The sequence below is a fragment of the Lygodium microphyllum genome, chromosome 25 (genome assembly GCF_053477565.2).
Source record: "Lygodium microphyllum isolate KBCC chromosome 25, Lygodium_microphyllum_v1.1.10, whole genome shotgun sequence".
Classification (NCBI taxonomy): Eukaryota; Viridiplantae; Streptophyta; class Polypodiopsida; order Schizaeales; family Lygodiaceae; genus Lygodium; species Lygodium microphyllum.
The window spans coordinates 99,966,767-99,988,606 of NC_141159.1; the positions used below are offsets into that span (position 1 = coordinate 99,966,767).

At 40.6% G+C, this 21,840-nt stretch overlaps 1 protein-coding gene across 2 annotated transcripts in view; it reads right to left on the reverse strand.

Annotated features, from left to right (window-relative positions):
• Nucleotides 1-7,931: 7,931 nt before the first annotated feature.
• The window catches only part of LOC148014554 (cell division protein FtsZ homolog 2-2, chloroplastic-like), a 37,375-nt gene continuing 23,466 nt past the window's right edge, over nt 7,932-21,840 (reverse strand). Inside the window, exons 4-7 of one of the 2 annotated variants that reach the window (XM_087666231.1) lie at nt 15,122-15,246; nt 14,915-15,007; nt 8,557-8,622; nt 7,932-8,439 (exon numbers count right to left, since the gene is read on the reverse strand). In XM_087666231.1, the coding sequence (XP_087522357.1) occupies nt 8,332-8,439; nt 8,557-8,622; nt 14,915-15,007; nt 15,122-15,246 (392 nt within the window). In that variant the 3' untranslated portion in view covers nt 7,932-8,331. The remainder of the gene's footprint in view (nt 8,440-8,556; nt 8,623-14,914; nt 15,008-15,121; nt 15,247-21,840) is intronic. The other variant, XM_087666232.1, reaches the window with a different exon arrangement.

Here is a 21,840-nt window from a genome sequence, read left to right on the forward strand (position 1 = left end):
CTCGGAAGGATAGACCGGAAAGGGAAGAAGGTGTATAGAAAAGGGGCTGCACCCTGTCTACACCATCAGAGTTGTTGGTCAAGGCTTCTTATGGCGGTAATGTGGGTTGCATGCCCTTCACTTGGAGGTGGGGATGGTCACACGGCTTTTAAATGAGTGATGAGAGGAGGACTTGAGAAGCTTAGCCTGTCAGACCCAACTCTTCTCCCTGTGCTTGACTATCATTGCTTGTGTGTGTTGATATTGTTTATACACGGTGACACAAAAATCAGTGTTTATTTATATACCATCTTGTGTGCCTCTCTCACTATGAGTGTATGAGAAGTCTGGGTCGCATCAATATTCATCTATTTACTTCTTTAATCAGCAAAGCACCATCTATATCCTTGAGCTAAAATCAACCTTCAGGAGGGCTTGCATTCATAATAGTGAAAAACATATCCCAAGACTCGTGTAGTATAACAAGCGAACAAAGGGACTTGACATTCTTCTCAAATTTAAGACCCTCCAAACTAGGCTGGCTAAAAATAGAATTAAAAATGAGAAGATATAAATATTCATTCATTCATGCTTTGAGTTTCTTAAGCCAACACATTTGAGTTTCACGACTCTGCTTATTATAGAGATTGTGAATATTTTTCCATGATGCATAGCCACCACCCTAAGTCTCAATGACATCGAAGCACACATACTTTGACAATGAAAAAATAATAGTAGACTTGCATAGCTCATCACGCTCTTTCCAATCCTCTACATCATAAATTTCTAGCTTTATTTCCTCTAACTTCAATGGCTTAACCTGCTTCTTCTGCACCAATACCTACCAAATTTGAGTCTTTCAATACTAGAAGTTATTGCCATCCAACTTCTCTATGTTGAAGATAGCAATGTCATTGGAAGCATTTAAAGCACATGTCACATAAACAAGAAGGACTAGAGTGCTAAATACAAGTGTCTGCTCTCAAAAGAACTACTAAAAAACAATTTTCAACATGGCTATCCATAAAACTATAGTAAATTAATATGTAACTATAGATAAGTATGCAAAAGAATTAGCTCCCATTTCCAGGAAGAGCTCATAGTATCCGGATGCCCAAAATACTTCATGTATACATCCAAGAGCATATGCGTTCAATATGTCTTCAAGCCCACAAGTGGAAATCATTAAAGCAAATAGCCACTTCCCAAATGCAATCAATCAAGCTCAAATCCAAGATGCAAAGCTCAACATAAGCATATCCAAGCATAAACAGCAATGCCAAGCAACAATGTAACAATGTAGCATACCCAAATAGCATGTAGAGATTTAATACATAGACATTAACTATGAATGTTTGTTGTCCAAACTAGAACTATTTTGTTTTATGTTAAATAGAAAACTAAAAGCTACATTGAATCAACTCTATGAGTGCTCAAATCTATAGTTCTCAATGCACTCTTCAGTTAGAGCTCTAGAACACATCGATTGATATTGTATGCAGAAGTTATGGCCAAAATACAAAAGTGATTTGCAACATGCTCCATATCCACTCAAAATGGATAGAATGGTTGCTTCTCAAGTCAATAAGCACTCGACAAGGCTTAACTAAGCCCTAGGAAGTTCCTCAAGCAGTTTGAAAGAAGTGTGAATGTACAAAAGCCAATGCATACCTCGAATGGACTGAAATGGGGCTACTTTGAAAATTGTTAGTCAAGCTCTCTTCCTAGGCTAAATGCAAGTGGAGCATGGAGGTTCAAGAAAGAGAGAGCGAGTTAGTATGTGGAAACTCCAATGATCACAGTATGTGATTCCCCTCCCTTATTCTATTGTCATGTAAAGAATAAACGATAAAGTGACAATAATGGGCAACCACCACCTGTAGTATACACGTGTGTGGGTAATAAATACAAGTAAATGTAGGCAACTAGGCACAAGCGGAATTTAACCCCCAATAGATAGAATCGAAGAATCTAAACCAACTTTGCAACACTTACTTGAAAAGCAAGATATGTGCACTCATTTCCAACACGAAGGTCATGTGTATGGGTTCATAAAAAAGCTTAGGGTTATCCTCCTTGATCATCTTGCTTTCAAATCTCGAGTTCACCCATAAGTGGTAGTCTTGTGGGCAATGGAGAGAAGCCCTACTCCAACAGTACACCTATTGCTCCCATTCCTCCTAGTTCCTACATACTCTAGTGGCAATATGCTTGTCATGTGGCATATGGACAGCCCCCTCAAGCAACCCCTTTCAAGAAAACTAAAAGTCTTATTGACTAGTCTTGCTTGACACCTACAATGGACCTTACACCATAGGTTCATCTAGCCACCCTTACTAGGGTTCCTAATGTAGCCATGGTTTACACAACTTCTCCCCTCATGGTACTTTCCTCGTAGAGACCTATTGAAGAATATGCATGATGGCCCTACTCTTAGGCTACCATCTTCTAGGTCCCTTAGGGTACACGATACTAGCATATCCTTCGAATATTCTAGCTAATTAAGTTGGGCCCATAGGCTAATGTGTGCCTAAGCTAAGCACATATAGGATTTGTTTTCCCTTCATTGCATTCATTCACTCTCTCTTATATTTTCTTGTCTTTTACTCTTACTTTAGCTTTTCTTTGTTTATTTTTAACTCGGCACCAAAGCATCTCAATATGAAGCATTGCTATGCATGTTTTGGTCTTTTCTCTCTTTTTTTTAATACTTTATGCTAGCTTTGTATTTTAGTTAAGAACTAACTTTGCAAGCATGCAGAAGTCCTGCTAAGCTAGAGACACGGCTTGTTGGCCATTCTGTGGTAGCTCCATAATCTCTCCTAGTTTAGCCTTTGTTTCTTCAATCATAATGGGAGCTTCCCCTCATGAGGGCAAGCTTTAGGATTCTCTTTACACACTACCTTGGTGGCTACTTCTTGTATACAGATCTTCCAATTGAGGTGTTTATAGATAGCCTTCTTCATTAGGTTCTTAGCATCATGAGTCAACATCAACTCATCTTCCTCCTCATTTAGCATCGACATGCATGGGTTGAGAGGATGTTGGTTTCTCCACATGGTACATGTAGGTTTTGATAATATATTCTTGTCTTCAACATGGGCATTCCTTCCTTGCCGTATCGTTCCTCTTATATATTTATTTACATCATCACTCCAAAATAAAAACCCATGCATTAACATAGTAATCTTTTTACCTGATTGAGTGAAGCATTCATGAGCCTGGCATTAACACCCTCTTCATACGTCTACACCAATATCCTTGATTGTGGCTATGTATAATTGTGTCTTACTTTCTCAAACAAGATATCCATTGCCTTGGCCAACTCGATAGATCATTGGGCAATCCATTGCAACACATTTGGCTCCATGCCATGGTCTCTTTGGGTGGAGCATTTGGGTTGCTAGGGCTAAGTTGGCTCTTCACCCTCTTGAATGGCATTGAGCTACCAAAACTTCCTTCTAAATTATCACATTTTTTGAACATTTTTATGGCTTAGTAAATAGCCCAAAATAACAAGTAGAAGACTTTTTTTGGCTCGAGAATGTTCTATAAAAGAGACTTAGTGTGTATACCACTTTTGTCCCTTATCCAACATTATCTACCATCACCGTGATCATTCTCATTTCATCAATATCATTGCCCTCATCATTGAATGTTACCATTACTGCAACCTACTAGCCATACTCTAAGAAGTGCCACCATTAGTGCCATCCTACTACCTAGTCTACTAGTGATATTGCAAACTTGAGTGTGGTCTCTACCTACTACTACTAGCTTCTTTCCACTCAAGATCTCATATGTTTTCTTCTCCATGTTGCAATCAACCTTCCGATCTACCATACAACACTTAGCATAATGCATTTTCATTAGTTGGAGTTGTTTTTCAGACTACTAAATGCCATCTACACAAGTACATTTTGTTTTCTACTCCATTTATGACATCATTTTGAATTTTTTCTCGCTTGGCTGCTATGTTTTATCACCCTTGGCTCTGATCCACTGACATCATTCTTGGTAATTTTGTGCACTTGAAATTTGTACATGGAGGATGACACTCTATAGCACCTTTCCCCAATTTTCCCCACCAAGAGTCATTGGTTGTTGGACATCTCCAACTTTTGAACCACCACCTATGTATCTTCTCTATTCATTCATTTGACCATTTTTTCATTCATCACATGCACAATCTCCTCCTTTTTTGCGTTTTTGACTATTGACCAAGTCCATTGTATTGTAGTCATGTTCATACACTCAATGTTTTCTCTACCAACCCTCGTGTATCTTCACAATCCCTCCATATCATTGGCCTTTTTACCCTAGTACCACGATATTTTCTATAAGCTCAACATAAGTATGAATTCAATGGCATATTCAAGTACCTTCTTAAGATGTCAACAACTATATAGACATTCACCCACAAAGAAAGCAAGACAACAAAGGACTAGTTGTGATACAATATTATGCCTACAACATCATGTAAGCAAAGATTCACAATAACCTTCAGGATGAAAAAAGTAAAGAAAAAATATGCTTTATGGCTTAGATTGGAAAAAGGTTAAGGCAGCATTCAACTCAACCTAAAGCCATTTTCTTAGAAAATAAAACTAATATCAAAGTCACCCAAAACCTATAGAAAACTTCATTGTTGCTTTTATAATTTGAGTTCTAGGCATATGCTACATCTCTCTAAGAAGACTCTACTACCTCTCTAGAAGTTATTAGTCATGCTTGGCTAGTATGTTGCCCCTCATAATAGTTTATCCCTTGTCTGTGGCCACCACAGGTACCTGCTAGCCTCTCCATTCATGATTTTTCATCCTCTCACATAGTGCATAGACTATTGTCCTCTTTGGTTGTACAACCCCTTTCCTTCAATGCCCCACCAACATTATCATTAAAACTCTCATCGTTGTCCCCTCTCACTCTATCTTCGACCATGTTAATACATCATATGCTATATCACCACCCATCTAATACAAATGTTTCTATAGACAAGGAATGAAAAGATATCCACACATCAGGTGGATTGTGTGTTTCTATAGAGAGCATAAGTTGAGTCAACTTGGTGAGTGTTGAATGCTACAAAGTTATTGCCTCCTTATGTTGCATGTAAAGCCTCACAATTTAGAACTCTAGTCTTACTTGATATATGAGAAATCTCCAATCCTTAGAGGGAATTAAAAATGAAAAAAGAATATATGAATCACCTTATGATCACTCCATAATGTCAATCGAGATATGCGGGAAATCCAAATAGTCTACATAAGAACAAAGTAGGTCCCCTTTTAACGTCATATCCACCACATTAATGGCCATGAGAGAAATGCAAAAGTGATCCTTTGAAATCTCTTCTTTGTAAAGATTTCCACAAGAACCCAACTAGCATAAGATAAAAGCACCCTATAATCCTTCATCTTAAAATAGGTTCTCAATAACCCAAACAATATGACATGATAAAAAATGAATGACATCAAAGTGGGTGTGAATATTCTACTTTTTATAGGCATGCTTCAACAATCTAGTTTGGATAAGGACAATGCATGTCTCGTGTATTTGAGTGTACATAGTTCATTACTATGCATGTTCAATACAATCCTAGAACACATGGACAAAGTTGATATTTTTTGCAAGCCAAATAGGCTCATCATTGATATCAATTTTGTACTAGTTGTCTGTTAGCAAGCAAAACATGGCATGAGACCTTGTTGCACTTAATATCACATGCCTCCAATTCTTGCCCCTTTCCCTAGTTGACAAAGTCTCACAACATGCGCACATGACACACTCTCATTTAAGAGGAATGGGGTCACATGTGAGGCATGATTATTGAATAGAAACTCTCCTGTCTTAAAGATATTTAGGTCTACATTTGATAGACTTGTTCCATGGTCAATTGGTATGGTCAAGAATAACAATGGAACATATGGAACATCCTTCTTCACATCCCCATGCATGCTCTACACTATCATTACAAAACCAAAAACCAATTACCTAATGATGTTCCTTTGGTAAACTCTTTTTGACAAGCATTGCCACGAGAATTAGACCCACTTTCTAGAATGGATGCACCTCTCTTCCTTTAACTAATCCAAAGCACTTTCTTTCTCCAATTCATGGTCCTACTACTCTTTGTTGGTATTATCAAATGTTATTTTATCAAAACCAATGTTGCATAGGTGCCCCAATTGCTTCCCTATTGTTGACTTCATCATGTATCCAAGTTTGTGGGAGCTGCCATGGAAGACTTCCTCATCATTTGCAATCTTTCTATCCCCATGAAGAACTTGCGATAGACTACTCCACCTTGCAATGCATGTTAATTGTAGTGTTCCTATCGTGACTAACACCTAACAACTTGCTTGGTGCACTATTTACCGTTTCTGCATCACCTAAGGAGGGGTATGTACCCTATTAGTAATATATTAACTTTCAACTAGCTCGACTTATATTTACACAATGTACAACAAATAGTGATTATGTAAAGGCTCATCATATTACCATCTGGCTATTCAATGGTGATACAAGGGAGGCGATGATAGCTCATATTGACATCGATGGAAGAGAAGTGAGGGTCATTTATCTTACATTGATGCAAAAGAACTTGAACAAAATATTGTACGATTTCTAGAACCTACTGTTCCAAACTTTTCGCCCATCCACAATGGAATATATTGACAAGCCTATTGCTACCCACAATATAGAAGGGGCATTCTCCAATCCGTTTCCTTAATATATTTTTTCTTTTCACCTTCCACCCGCTATTTTCACCAATAACAAAGCTCATCTCTTAGTGAATACAATGTAATTAATGATCAAAACCATTCAAAAACAGGGCCCTACATACACATACAGTACGTGTAAACTATATCCATATAGCTTTGTGCCCAAGTAGTTTAGGGGCCACTTGCTGTTTTTCCTTCACATTTGTTTTCTTCGCCAAGCCGTTGCTTTCCAACTAACAATTGTGGCACATGCTACTTCATGAAAATACTAAAACTGAGGAAGTCAAATCCAGCGGTAATATAAGTTAAGCATGCTGGGCCCTTGCTTCCGATCGAGGTGCAGGCACCACCACATCACATACGATGAAGATGCCCTGAAACAAGAGCAGAAAGCAAGATACATCCTTGTAGGTGCTCTAGAGTGTCCTCATCGAGAGTGCAAGACATAAGCTCTCACATCATTGTCAGAAAACTTATGTGGGGACATTGCAACAAGCCGCAAGCTTGCTTGTACACCAGCACGTTCATTAGTCAATTGCACTCAGTCATCCGCCTTGTCCACAGGACAAGTCCGCTCTAGTCCCAGATCTAGTCCTCTCATCACCTTTCCACCATTTTCGTCCTCAACCAGTACCATCGTTTCATGACTGGAATTTCAAGGACGATCAGACTGAAGTCCGTGAATGTTCACCAGAGTTTTGAACTCTGCGTTTAAGAAGCAGAATGCTTTTAAGAGAAAATAAGCAAGAGAAAGTAAAGATGACCTCCTTGCATCTTAGAAGACTAATCCACACTCACGGCTGCACAATGCAAACGTCAACAAGCACAACCTCATCATAAGAGACAAACGTCAGTCACGGTAAGTGCACAGCTTCTGTGCTTTCATTAAATCCATATGACAAACATAGAATCAGACAAGGTGCTACTGTTTTCATGAGTTCTTAGTAGCTCCATCCGTTGTGGTGTATGCATATGAAGTTGCAACCTGCTCTAGCCAAAGGAAGTAGTTCAGTCAAAACTAGTATGGGAACATTTTCATACCACTCACTAAGGTCCTATCGCCAAGAGCAAACAAGGACGGCATATATAGTGGGAGCATTTTCATAACTCATGAAGGTCCTATAGGCAAAAGTAAATACGAATGACAACATATATAGTAGGAGCATTTTCATAACCGCTCATGAAGGTCCTGTAAAAACGAATGACAACATATATACCCTGCACTGGGGAGCATGTAACAATACCAACATAGAGCTGGCAACTCTACAATCCTTGAACACAAATTCTAACACACGACGTTTTTAGCTGAGCATTCATTCTCCACGTCACAGAAAAACATTAGAAGGAGACCTTCATAATAAATCAGTCTCAACTCCCTGCAATCTACAGCTCATAAAGCATAAAATTGAACGATGAAGCATCTGTTGTGTATATGTATTTACAATTCCCTCATTCTGAAAACTGAAATTCAGCATGCAGTATACAGTTATGCAAAGATCATAACAACAGATGTGTTTAATGATTCTGCACCTGACACCACTCTTCACATAGCACTCCTTAAAGCCGCAAACACAACATATAGAAAGTAGTTTGTTACATCTGCTTCCCATTTAAAACCAACTTCTAATCAATATCTTCGAGGACGACCGCGCCTTCGTAGAAACTCAGGTACATCTATGGATCCTCCATTTCCAGAAGGTTGTGGACGGATCACACCTGGATGAGACACTTGCTGCTACCAAGAGAAAATAAAAAGTCAGATCGCTTGAAGCAGACAGTTTGGTCACTAACAAGAGGAAGCATATTAATTTACAACTCTTGTTTGTGGGGGAAAAAGTTTTACAACTCTTGCCTTGGAAATCAGTTTTTCTGCTTCATCACGACCCTTAAAACCAGTTGCGATAAGTGTTATGCTAACCTGTTTATTGTAGAAAAAAGGAAGCGTTAAGACAGCCAGCAAATGTGTCTTATTCTATAATGCTGCACAGAGAGGAAAACAGAAAGACTAACTGTATTGCACGTAGCCTCTATAAACACCTCTATGAATAGTATGGCAGTAAGCAGGCTAGTACACATACGCAAGTGAAAACTCATCAAAGGGGGGGGTAGAAGCCTAGCATTTAGAACAAGCATCTCTAATACTTGATACCCCATTTCCAATGTTGTCCACTTGTGATATATCCTATTTAACAAAGAGAGCTTACTACCTACTCAACATTTCAAGTTGGGTAGTGCTGCAGAATTTTGCTATATCTTTCAAAACACCAAAAAAGAGTAATAACAACATTTTTGGTTTACGGAATAGGAAGAAGAAATGTAATGAGTAATAGCAAACCAAAAAAGTGTGCATTGTCATATTGGAGTAATCCCAAGCAAAGCCAATGCCAGAGCCAAGTCAGCACTAATTTTAACGGCCTTAGTATCAGCCAGACTCAGACAGACTGTAGAAAGTTCATTTTCAGTAACTCTTGTTACCTTCTGCAACAACTGGGCCTCTAACTCCCTCTCTTGCTGCAACACTTCCACGGAGCGTTAGCTGTAGGCTGAAAAGCAGGCTTTGGCAGCCCCTGGTGTGGAGAAACTGTTTCCAAAGCTCCCACCGATACCAAGAGCCCTCCTAATGCTGCTCCCAACAACCTGACCTCTAAGAAAGTGAACGATAGATGACCAAAGCTCTACCCAAGTAGCATTTAGGGAAGGCTCTTTAAAATGGCCTTCAGAATGATGAGCCTCTCACCATTCCTCAGTGGTATCAGTGGCTAATGGAGGATGCTGGTATTACCCATTTTCCTGCTATTTCTATAGGTCCATGCAGATTAGCTCGTTTACAGGCCCAACGGGATAGTTCACTTTGTGTGAACTATGCTCTTATGACCCATATTCTTTGACAGTGAGCCTACTTCAGTTGATGAGGCTCTTGCACGGGATGTTTGGAGATAGGCTATGCAGGATAAGCTCAATTCTATTGAGCGAAATTAGACTTGGGAGTTGGTTCCATGTCCTTGACAGTGGAAGGTGATTGGTGTGAAGTGGGTCTATAAGACCAAGTATCTTGTCGATGGTTCCTTGTACAAGCATAAGGCTAGGCTTGTTGTGAAGGGGCACCCACGGCTCGTATCTCTACCATTCGAGTTATTTTGGCTCTTGCAACCCATCATCATTGGCTGATCTATTAGATGGATGTCAAGTAGTTCTTGAATGGCGTCCTTGATGAGGAGATTTATGTCTCCCAGCCTCCAAGTTTTTTTGTGTAGGGAAAGGAGAACTATATTTATCGATTGGGGAAGGCCCTCTATGGCCTGAAGCAAGCTCCAAGAGCTTGGTATCAAAGGATTGATCGCTTCTTTCGTGATAGTGGCTTCTAGAGATTAGCTCATGATTCGAACCTTTACTATAAGGTTGAGGGTGACCGATATGTTTTGATTATCTTATATGTGGATGATCTTATCATCACATGGAGCGCTTCTATGGAGGTTGATCGAACTTGAGATATTTTGAGACAAGAGTTTGAGATGACGGATCTTGGGGTCCTACACTTCTTTCTTGGTTTGGAGATTTATCAACTGGCACAATGCATCTTTATCTCGCAACACATGTATATGTCTGAGTTACTTTTTGAGTTTGGTATAGTTGAGTGTCGGCCTATTTCTTCCCCCATGGACCTTGAGTCCAAGCTTGTGGCAGAGCAGGAGATCCTCATTCAAAATGGCTTTGTTGTCTTCTTTTATGAAGACTCCTATACAAGATCACTAGAGGGCAGCCTTGCATGTTCTTCGGTATTACAGGGGATTTGATCCTACGGGATCATGTATGGAGAGGGGGCTACTCTTTTTGGATGGAGATGCTCTTATTCCCTTTCACATAGAGGAGTTGTTGGTCTCCTCTTGGGATGCTTGTTTCTCCTTTGTCCTTGATTGGTCTTCCTCTTTTTCTTGTCCACATGGACAAATGCATCGCACCCAAAGATGCGAAAGTGAGACACGGAAGGCTTTCAATCAAAGAAAGCCTCATGTGGGGTCATGTCCTGCAAAGGGGAGGTAAGTGAACTGTTGTGGATGTGAACTGTAGTCACCACCGCCTCATGCCAAAGGGAATGAGATAATCCTCAATGCTCCACTGGCCATCTGCAGCATGGTCCAATTCATATGCTCCACCACACCATTCTCAAATGGTGTGTTCGGATGGGTATACTCCACCCGAATGCCATGATCCTTGCAAAATTGAGAAGCGTTTGCTTCTCAGCAAACACTTTGCACTCGCAAAAGCGGAAGTACGCCTTGCTCGTACTCTAAGAAGTACAGCCACACATAACAATTGAAGTCCTCAATAATCAGCATCAAGTACTTGGCCTTCCCAAGGGAGACCATGTCCATAGGTCCACAAAGATCAGTGTGAACCAACTCAAGCAGTGTAGAAGCCCTCCAAGTAGAAACCTGGGGATGTGGTTGTTGATGTTGCTTGCTCCTCAAGCAACTAGGGCAAAGGGCATAAACAAGAGGAAAATCTGAAAGTCCCTCCACCATCTTCCTCCATGAAGCCCATCAGTTGCATCCCTATTCAAATGACCATACCGAGCATGCCAAAGCAAACCAAGCTCGTACAAAGATCTCGCAACTAAGGCTCTAAGCGTACAAAGCCCACCCTCTTGTGTTACTATCCAAAGAGTGACACCTATAGACTCATCCTCTACTGTAACTCTTTCTTTGGTGAAGACCAAACATGTAGCAAGCTAGGTAAGACCATAGGCAAACAAAAGGTTAAAGCCCAACTCAAGTACATAAAGAACTTTAGCAACTCAAGTACATAAAGAGCTTTAGCAAAGGAAGATTGGCTATTTGTTAATAGAGGAATGGTCCCCAATCCACGAACTGGAACCGTAGAGTTGGTGACGGTGTCCCCCTCTAGAACTCAACCCTTGAAGCCAATTCTATCAAAAGGTCATGCAAGAAGAAGCTCCACTATCCACGAGCCACGGCTTCTCCTAAATGGAAGAAGCAAGGGCTATATCCTACTCGACAAAGACATGTACGAAAACAGACTCTGTCGTGGCAGGTTGGCTTTTGAATCCTTCTCCTTTGGCTTCAAATGGAGGTATTTCTACCAACACTTCTCCTCGAGGTCAGTGCCATTCCCACAATGTGGGCATTTGGGCTTCTTCTTGTCCTTCTCACCATACTTCTTATCCTTGGCCTTCTTCTTCTTCCCACCACTGGTACCTAGCACTAAAAGCCTTGGAAAAGCCAAAACCACTAGCCCCTACCTCTTTGAGTCACTTGTCATGCTTCAAGACAAGCAGTGAAAGCTGATCCTATAAGAGTCTCTCACATGTTTTCTATGTGATGAGACTAGTGTAAAAAATATTGAATCTAGGAGATGGCAACTACATCAACAGGATCATAGCCATATCCTCGAAGGATATCTTCCATCCAAGAGAGACAAGCTCACCTCTCATGTCCTCCATCTTCGTGACGTGCTCCTTCATAGAAGGAGACTCATCAAGACAGAGCATCCACAACTTCTTCTCAAAGGAAATCTTGTGGGCAAAGGTCTTGTGCTGATACAAAGATAAAAGCTAGCACCACACATCTGCCACAGTCTTCAAATTATGAACATGAACTAGGACAAAGTCTTAAACACTCATAAACAGAAAGAATCGAGCTCGAGACTTGAGCCAATCTAATAAGGCAGCACGGTCCAACGAGGTACCATCAACTAGATCCTCTTGAGGACAGGAAACAGGCTTGGAAACAAACTCCCAAAGATCGAAGGTGTCAAGGATGCACTCCACCTTGCATACCACAATGAGTAGTTGGCATCGTTGAGTTTATCTTCTTTGGGTAAGGAAGGAAGAACAGGAACCTGAATAGAGGGCATCAAAGAAGGCATCTTCACATCAAATGGAGCCTTCATTTCAAATGGGACCCGCTGTGAAAGATGAGCAAAAGATGGATGGGTTCTAGGAGACTTCACATGTCGAAACTCCCTATAATCACATCTCCTCTCAGAAGAGTGACAAAAGCTCCTCATCTGAGTCATCAAAGCCTCGAAACTGGTAAGACATCTTCCAAACCTGCAATCACCCAACAAATTGCGTGTAGATGGAGCTAGTGCGAATGTCAAAAGGTGATCAATTACAGAAGGTGTAGATGTGCCACTTGAACAAAGAAATATTGTTGCCTACAGCCACAAAAGATGCTGCCACCTATAGATGATGACAACTGGCTTAAGAAGGCCATCACTGAGCAATAAATACTACCACCAAGAGTCGCCAAGCTGTAAACGAAAATGTAGACCAACCAGATGCCGCCGCCTCCTTCACAAATGGCTGCATTTGCAGCAAACATAAGGTTGAATGGCTGTGTTTGATGGTTGGGCTACTCCTCAGTAATAGATCGCAACTCTATGCTCTCGCTTCGGCCATGATACCATGTGAGAGTGCGCAACGGAAGAAGGAACACGAACACATAGAGAAAAAGGGAGAGAGAAAGCAAAAAATAAAGGAAGGGGTACTGCACTGACTGAAGATGAATACTGAATACAATGATGTGGACTGATCAGTCCCTGCACACAGCCCAAGGCATCAATGCGGGCACCAAATCAGGCTGAGATGATAGCAGCACCACGCTGGAGAGTGCTTGGGAGCCAAAGTGTGCTGAAATCTGCAAGAAGAAGTGATCAGCCAAGTGTGGGCTGTGGCTATATATAGCCAAACACCTCTAAAACTGGCCGACTGCTTAAAAAGCCTTTAAATCTGGCCAACCTGCTAAAATAGGTGATATGACTGCAATAAATGCAGTCCAACTACACATAAAAAATGGGAAAATAATGGCAAAATATCCCAGATGGTCATGGAGCAGGTAGGCACTGTCAGGGGGTGGAATCCAGTTAACAAACAAAGGAAATGCACAAGAAATGCTCCTAAAATAGAGGAAATGCGTAAAAATGTACACTAAACTGTCAAAGTTCCAATGCCCCTGTCAAACTCTGACAAGAACTCACAACTAGGAGATGACAGACTGACATGACTAAATAGGGTAGGCTAACAATAAAACCTCTCTTATGGAGAGTACAAAGTGCACCAATGTCCTATGTGCGGATCACCGACACTCCTATGTGAGCGTAGGCGTGAGTAAAGCCCAACATACAAATCTTCGCAAGTTGTGGGAAACTACATGAGTGCTCCCAAACTCCCTTTCTCCAAAAGGATGCTGCGTCCCAAGATGATCTGTGGAGGAGAAACAGCCTGTAAATAGGCTGAAATGGAGCCATAGTGTGGGCAAGTCAGCCAGCTGAAAATAGGCCTAAAAAGGCAGGTTGGCTAGGCTGAAAATAGTCCACCCGTACATAAGAGAAATGTACCCAATCTGGCTGACCTAAGTGCCCTCTAAGCAGCCCATCACAAATGCCCATACAATCACACAAACCCATGATATGTACAAAGCTCGCAAAATCTGCCTTTCAATCCAATAGTTTAGTGTACACAATTATCAGGATACTTAACATAATACTTCATGCTGATGATTGCTTATTGGATCGTTTCTTAGATGTGTTTAAAGGTTAAACCAATGCTTCAGCCTAGCTAAATGAAATAGGTATCAATGAAAGTGAAAAAATGTGATCAAAGTTGAATCATCTCTCTGTTTCTTTGCACCAAAACAAACAAAAAAGAGGAGATAGAAAGTATCTAAATAAAACGAAAATGTCACACTAACCATTTTATCACCATTACAGGGATAGAATGATTGCTGGACCGTGGAAGAGTTTCCAAATTGTTCGAGTGGAGTCCACCAAGGTTCAAAACTTGGATAGTGGAATACGCCTCTTAAGGCACCTTGCCATTGTTCCTACCACATTAAAAGTCTCTCCCTCACCCTGCCATGGTTTATTTTGGGTGCCCATTGCACCCCAAAGTGGACTGTAACTACGAACTTTGATGTGTCCCTTTGTCCTTTTTGTTTTTTGGGGCGGCATGGGTGGATGGCAGTGTGTGTGTGTGTGTGTGTGTGTGTGTGTGTGTGTGATTGCAAAGGCAAGGTGTAAGAGTTGAAGTTTTCCAAATTTCAGAGTCCTGTAAAGATGCTGAACAAAAGGTTCCTTTCTTGATCGCCCCAAAAAGGTTCTTTCCAAAAGCAGCATTGATACACAAAGATAAAATTTATCAAAAACAGTGATGAGACTACAAAAATCCATTTGGTTGAAAGGTTTCTTACCTGCCCACTGTAAGATTCATCTACTACAGCTCCAAAGATTAAGTTTGCATTAGGATCAACAAGATTATAGATAACCTCTGCAGCAGCATTCACCTAAATTTCAAACTTCCAGGACATTAGCATAGTCACATACTCCATAAGCTCTGTACATAGACTGCTTATAGCACGTTAGAGCATTGTTGCAGGGAACAAAAGTCAAGGAAGTACCTCAAATAATGTCAAATCTGTACCTCCCGTTATATTCCACACGATACCAGTAGCTCGGTCTATTCCCACATCTAGCAAAGGTGATTGAATTGCATTCAAAGCTGCATCCCTTGCCCTGGATTTTCCTGTAAAATTCAACCCTCAGCATCGATCTGATGAAGCTCTCCCTCTCTTCTCAACTCTCTGCATCTCTTGGCCAGTAGTCAACAAATTAGAATCTACCCCTCCCGCTCACAAATTCTTAATCTCAAAATAAAAATGCAATGCTTGACCCATAGATAAAGACTGAAGTCTATACTTCACACTTGACAAAAAAAGGAATAAAGAAATTGAAAAGAGATGAAGAGAGCAAGGACACTCATTTACCTCTTACTAATGATCAAACACAAAAGTGAAATGCTTTAATTGAAAGTGCATATACATGTCACCAATTCAACAAATGCAAACTCATAATAGCTTTTGACATCCAACAAGAAATAGTGTGGGTATTTGCCACTTGCTTTGGGACACCTAAAAACTCTAGGATGGGATGAATTAGAAGTGAAGCTTTGACTGGTTCATAGAATTCAGTCAGAGAACCTCTTTTGCATATCAATTAACTGCTATAATTACTGGAGTATGTCCACTTCTCGGCCTGCCCATTTCATGCCAAGGCATCAATTTTGCAGATATACAGGGGTGCAGCTGGGTAGAAATCCCCAGAAGTCCACATAATTTCCTCTGGCCCAGCACCATTCTATTTCCATGAACACCATCCTTTCTCTACTGAAAATGTTATACATTTGGTAAATAATCATGAGGCCACAGATGGTTGTTGCAGGCCAAATAGAGAGCGAGTTAAGTTAGTTTATGACAAAATATCAACATGACCCTTATACATTCAGTTTCGGGATCTACAACCCATTCTAATAGTAGAGACATTTAATATGTATGTCACCAGCATGTGAATGCACTCTTAAAGTTTGAACCAGTGGGACCATGCATGGATGACAATGATTATTTTAAGTTATACAAAGGTGAAATTTGAACCTTTTAAATGCACATTGAGACATTTAATGTTCAAAGGGCTTAGATAACACAACTACATCATCCTGCAAGTTACTTCCTCCATTGATAGCAGTATTTTTGTGTATTTTGCAGGCTTCTTGAAGGATACAGATGGCAGACCGGTACAATACACAAGATCATGTGGATCCGGACCACGAGGAGTGTCAAAGTGATAATCGAGATTGAGAGGATCAACATTCACACAGCTGTGACATGGATCGATAGACGAACCATGTCCGACCTCCTTCCCAACCACTTTCATATGCTTCTATCAAGAACAACAGCTTTATGGGATCCGCTCAACAGCTGCTCTTTTCTCTTCTTGAGCTATACAGATTTTGAGCTCGTACATATAAGACATCCTATCACAAGTACATATATGTTTATTGCTTAGCTTTGGCATTATCGAGTTGTGTGCATGTGAGGTGCACATGTGAAGAGCAAATCAGTTAAGTCACATTGACAACCTAACTACCCCAAGTAATCAATGGGTGACATTGGCAAATGTTGTATTGAGTTCGGCTAAACAGGTACTTATGGGTGCCTCATGTCAATTTGGGTCTAGGCCATTAATTGCACCATTAAATGTCTGGTGGTGACATTAAGGGACTATGCATTAAGTAATAATCAATACCAATCCAAGGCCAATTAATGTCGCAGTAATTAAATGTCCCATAGGGGTTAGCACATTAATTGTGAATGGGCACTAGCCAATTCTTGGGCAAGGTCAAACAATTAATTAATTAATTTTAAGATATTAAACTCTAAATTTTAATTAATTAATGTTGGAAATTAAATTAGAAGGCTGCCAAGTGGCAAAATAAGCTATAACTTGTTAATTTATCCATGCAAGCTGAGAGAGAGTTGTTTCGAGGTTGGTTGAGTATGATTCCAACATTCAAAGGCTAAGGGAGCAAGGAGGAACTGTCAAATGAGCTTTGACATGGGTGACAGCTGATCACCCAACATTACAAACAAGGGTAATAGGTTTCCTTCTTTGCCTCAATGAGATGCGGCGATAGAAGAGTAGGGCTAGCCAATCGCAATTGTCATGCTAGGGATTTACCCCCCTTTCCAAGCTATTGGCGCCATCAAAATGACCATCAAAACTATTATTCAAAGATACTCCTTTCAATTGAGGACCTTATACTCAATGTAACAACTGAAGGCAATGAATTTGCAACTGATCTAAGAGGTAACCCATTCTCAATGAAGACCCAATTGTACCCAAATCATAGTACAATCAAGGAGCAAATTGATTTGATGAAGTGCTGGTTATTCTTAACAGCAATTGTATTGAAGAGTGAAGGAGATTTGCCTTGTCTCTATGTACTTCAACCTTCTAATAACACCAGATAAAGAAATGCCACAAGGGGCCCTAGTTGTTGGGGCTAATTCGGTGTTGGCTATCCAAGATTTAGTAAAGTTTACATTTTTAGATTTGTGTACTTATTGCTTGTTGTGCTTCATGGTAAATCAGGTCATTCACCTCCCTTGCCAAGAAGGAAGGCTGATCCATGGTTCTATTGTTGAGATACATCAACTCCCTTGAGTACGTGGGCCCAAGACACTTGTGTGCAAACCAAAGAATTTGCATTCTTACTAAAATTGTGATGGTCTAAGTGCATTGCAGCAAGCATGTCATCTTTGTGATGGACAGTAGCTGATATCTTTGCCCAATTAGCCAAGGATCCTTAGTTCACACATTTCTCAAACTCCTCAAAGAAGGACAAGGACAAAAAGAAGATATCATCCTCTAGATCTTTTGGGCAGCGATCAGCTCCCAAAGAATAGCCACTACAGCCTTAAAATGCATCAAATGTTGGTGATGAACAAAAGCAACTCGCGCCAATGGGGCAAGATACAGATGCAAGGCTGTCTTAACGTTGCCAATCCATTGGTTTTTGGACAACAAGGCATGCATGCTAGTATAGGTCATCCATGATACTTTGGTAGTGAAACTATCTTCTATGCAATGGCTAGCCAAGGGCCGCAAATTGGCATGTATGATATGAATCCATACGATATGCATCAACCAATATATGGAATGCAAACCCAATGTATCCAAGTATAGCAAGTGGTATGCAAAACCCTATAGATCCAATGGCTAGATAAGGACCGCAAATTGGGATGTGTGATATGAATCCATATGGAATGCAACAACCAATGCATAGAATGCAGTTCCCAATGCATCTAGGTATAGAAATTGGCATGTAAAACCCTATGTATAGCAATATTGGCATGATGCCTAGGGCACAATTTGACATGTATGGTAAGGCATCTCCACCCCTTGGTGTGTATGGGACTCAAGAAATGAATGTTGGTCATGCAATGCTTCATATGGTGCTAGTCATAATGGAAATGCATCAAATGCACCCTTTTAGCAGCCACCAATTTATGATAATTTGAAACCAAAGGGGGGTAGCAAAGGTATCATAACACAACAAAAAAAAAAAATTGTAACCTTCCTATTATTTAGCATATTTCGTTTTTTATTACATTTGTTTCCTTTGTACTTACGAGATATAAAGAAAAGCAAATTAGAGCTAGCCACTGATGAGTGGTCACAAGTTATAATGGACCTACACAGTGGGTTAAACAAAAAATAGTATACACTTCCATCTACATAACTTGACTAGGTGCCTATGACTAAAACTCAAGCATACAAGGATCAAGCTCGCGCACAAAAGTATTAATACCTTGAAGTATGGACTAGATCTACCAATACATACAGTTACAATTAACAAGATGGCATGATCATGGAATATTTGTACTTTGAGCACGTGTAGGTTAAAAGCTTAAAATGCACATATCTTTGCATGAAAACCTCATATAAAGATTCCAATACTATTTTTGTAATATACTTGTAAAGAGCTTTCACATGACACCCATATTGAGAGATCCTAAATTTTAAGAGGTCCCAATATTTTAGGAGCCTTGAATTGGTCTAAAAATGCTAGCCCTAAAAACTAGGGATAACATTCTAAAAATAGTAAGATTTATGTTCTGGCAATGCTTATTAAATTTGGTTATTTTTACTCTTGGTAGCACTTGGCCCCCAAAAAAAAGCCATTCAAAAGAGACAAGTATTAAGTCATTGGTCACATCTCCAAGTGTCCTTGCAATTATCACACCTCATGACATGTGGTTGAACACTTTTCTTGTGCTACTTCACTTTTCCTTTTTGCACTTGCTCTCCCCTTACTCCATAAAGAGAGCTTGTTTTTCTTCATTCCATATCAGTTTTGTTAGGTATAAACTATTATATAGCAATTAAAGATAGCCTAAAAGTCGGCCCCATCCATCTACATTATCATCCTCCACTCTACCATCGAATACCCCTATAGTTCATCTTTTTTCATTGTTGTTTTACAAGACAACAAATCTATAAATTTATTACAACCCTTTCTCTTCGAGCTCTTCTTCTATTTTAAGAACAAAAACCAAGCCATATCATCTTTTCTCTTTCTACTCACATCTTATAATATAAAGAAACCTCTTGTTTCTATTGCATAGTAAGTAACTTGTGAGAGTGAATACTACTATTCACTCTCTAGTTGATTGTAACTAAGTGTTGGGAATAAAGGGCCATCGTGCCTTTTATATATGCACGGGTGTGAACGCACCCTTAGCACACTTGTACTTTCATATATATCTATCTAAAAACCTAAAGTGGTACACACTCTATTTGTACCCAAGAACATCTTGCATCTCTCGCTCTCACTCGCTGCTGTTGCTCACGTGTTTTGCTCTTTACCTGACATTTCATCGCCGGACATTGCATCTCCGCAGCGCATCACTCACTTCAAACTAGTATCAGAGCTTCGGCTAAGGTGTTCGCGCTTCTCGCAGTCCGTGCAGAGCTTCGGTTAAGGTGTTCGTGCTTCTCGCAGTCCACAGGTCACGTTTTTCAGCTAGGCGACATTTCCCAGGTTGCGCGCAGGTCAGTCAGTCATTTTCTGGTCAGCTCGTCACTGTTCTTGGACAGTGTGCATTCAGGCGTGCAGTTCCAGGCAGCGTGCAGGTCAGGCGCAGGTCAGAAGTGACGTGTTTTGCACAGGCGCTGGTCATGCAGGTCACGCCAGGTCAGTTCGTGACTTTCCAGGCCACGTGCAGCTGGCGGCAGGTCAAAACGCTGGCGGCAGGTCAAAACGCAGCAGTCGTCACGTTACGGGACAGTTTTTCGTCAAATTTCTCTTGCAAAATTTTTTAATTTTCAAAGGTTTACTGCAAGCTGCCCCCTTTGCCCACTGACGGGAGTTCGCGCGTGTAAGCACAGTTCTGTGTTTTGGGCAGATTTGAGCCACAAATTTGGGGATTTGTCCGGATTTGACACGAGCAAGACACACAGTGAGATTCTGTCTCAGAAATTGCAGGAATTTGTGACATTTTGCCTCCGTGCAATTTGGGGCTTTTGCTGTTTGAGCAAAATCTGTGCGCAAATTGGTCATTTTATGTACATGCGGGTTTAATTTCATGCAATTTGGACGCCCGACACTTGAAAAATTTGGGGGTTTTGCTGAAATTGCTTCATTTTGGCAAAATTGGTCTATTCTATCCATGTCAGAGACAGTGCAGATGTATGGTTGATGTTTTGAGCACAAAACTTTGGGGCTTTTGACCGTGCGGGTCAAATTTTATGCCCGTGGGTGCATGTACAGCAGAAATTGCAGCTAAAATTTGGGACTTCTCATGTAATGTGATGTATTTGTCCTTGGAACAGCTGTCATCAGTTGTGGAGTGCTGTAGCACAACAATTGGTGCTTCTGAAAATTGATTTGCAGATCTGAAATTTCTGCTTTTAACTAGTACTTATTGCTGGTTGGTACTTGTTTGTACCTTGGTCACTTGTTTGACAGTTTGGGCCTGCATTTGCTGAATTTGTGGTCATATTTTGGACTGAAAATCATGGCTGGCAGCAGCGATAGCAGCCATCTTATGCACATCAAGAAACTTGAGGGTGCACATAATTTTGCAGTGTGGCAAAAGCAATGCTACAATATCCTGTTGCAGAAGAAGCAGGCTAAGCCGATCAAGGCCAAAGGGGTAAAGCCCGCAGATGTGGAACAAGATGACTGGGATGAGTTGAACGAGCTTGCACGCTCGACCATTGAGCTATCTGTCTATGATGCTCTACTGTTTAACATAGAGGGTTTGGACACTGCCTATGCCATTTGGACTAGACTGGAGGAATTGTATGCTCAGAAGAGTGCAGCTAGTAAGGTGTATTGGCTAAAAAAAGCTTATGGATTTGCGGATGAAAGAAGGAACTGCTATGTCAAATCATCTGAGTGAATTCAACTCAATTTTCAGCCAGCTGGTTGCTTTGAAGTTTGTCATTGATGACGAGTTTAAAGCTACCTTTCTGCTTTGCGCTCTACCAGAGAGTTGGGATACATTCAGGACTGCCTTGAGTAACTCGAATGCTATGCTTATGTATTCTGACGTGGAAAGCTCTTTGCTTATGGAAGAGATGAATAAGCAAAATAATGCATCAAGTAAGTCGTCTAGTGCCTTACATACCAGGGGCAGATCACAGCAGAAGGGAAAATCTGATGGCAAGGGTCGCAGCATGTCTCGCGGCAAGAATGTGGAATGCCACCACTGTGGCAAGAAAGGTCACTTCAAACGTGACTGTTACAAGTGGAAGAAAGAGAAAGGGAAAGGCAAGA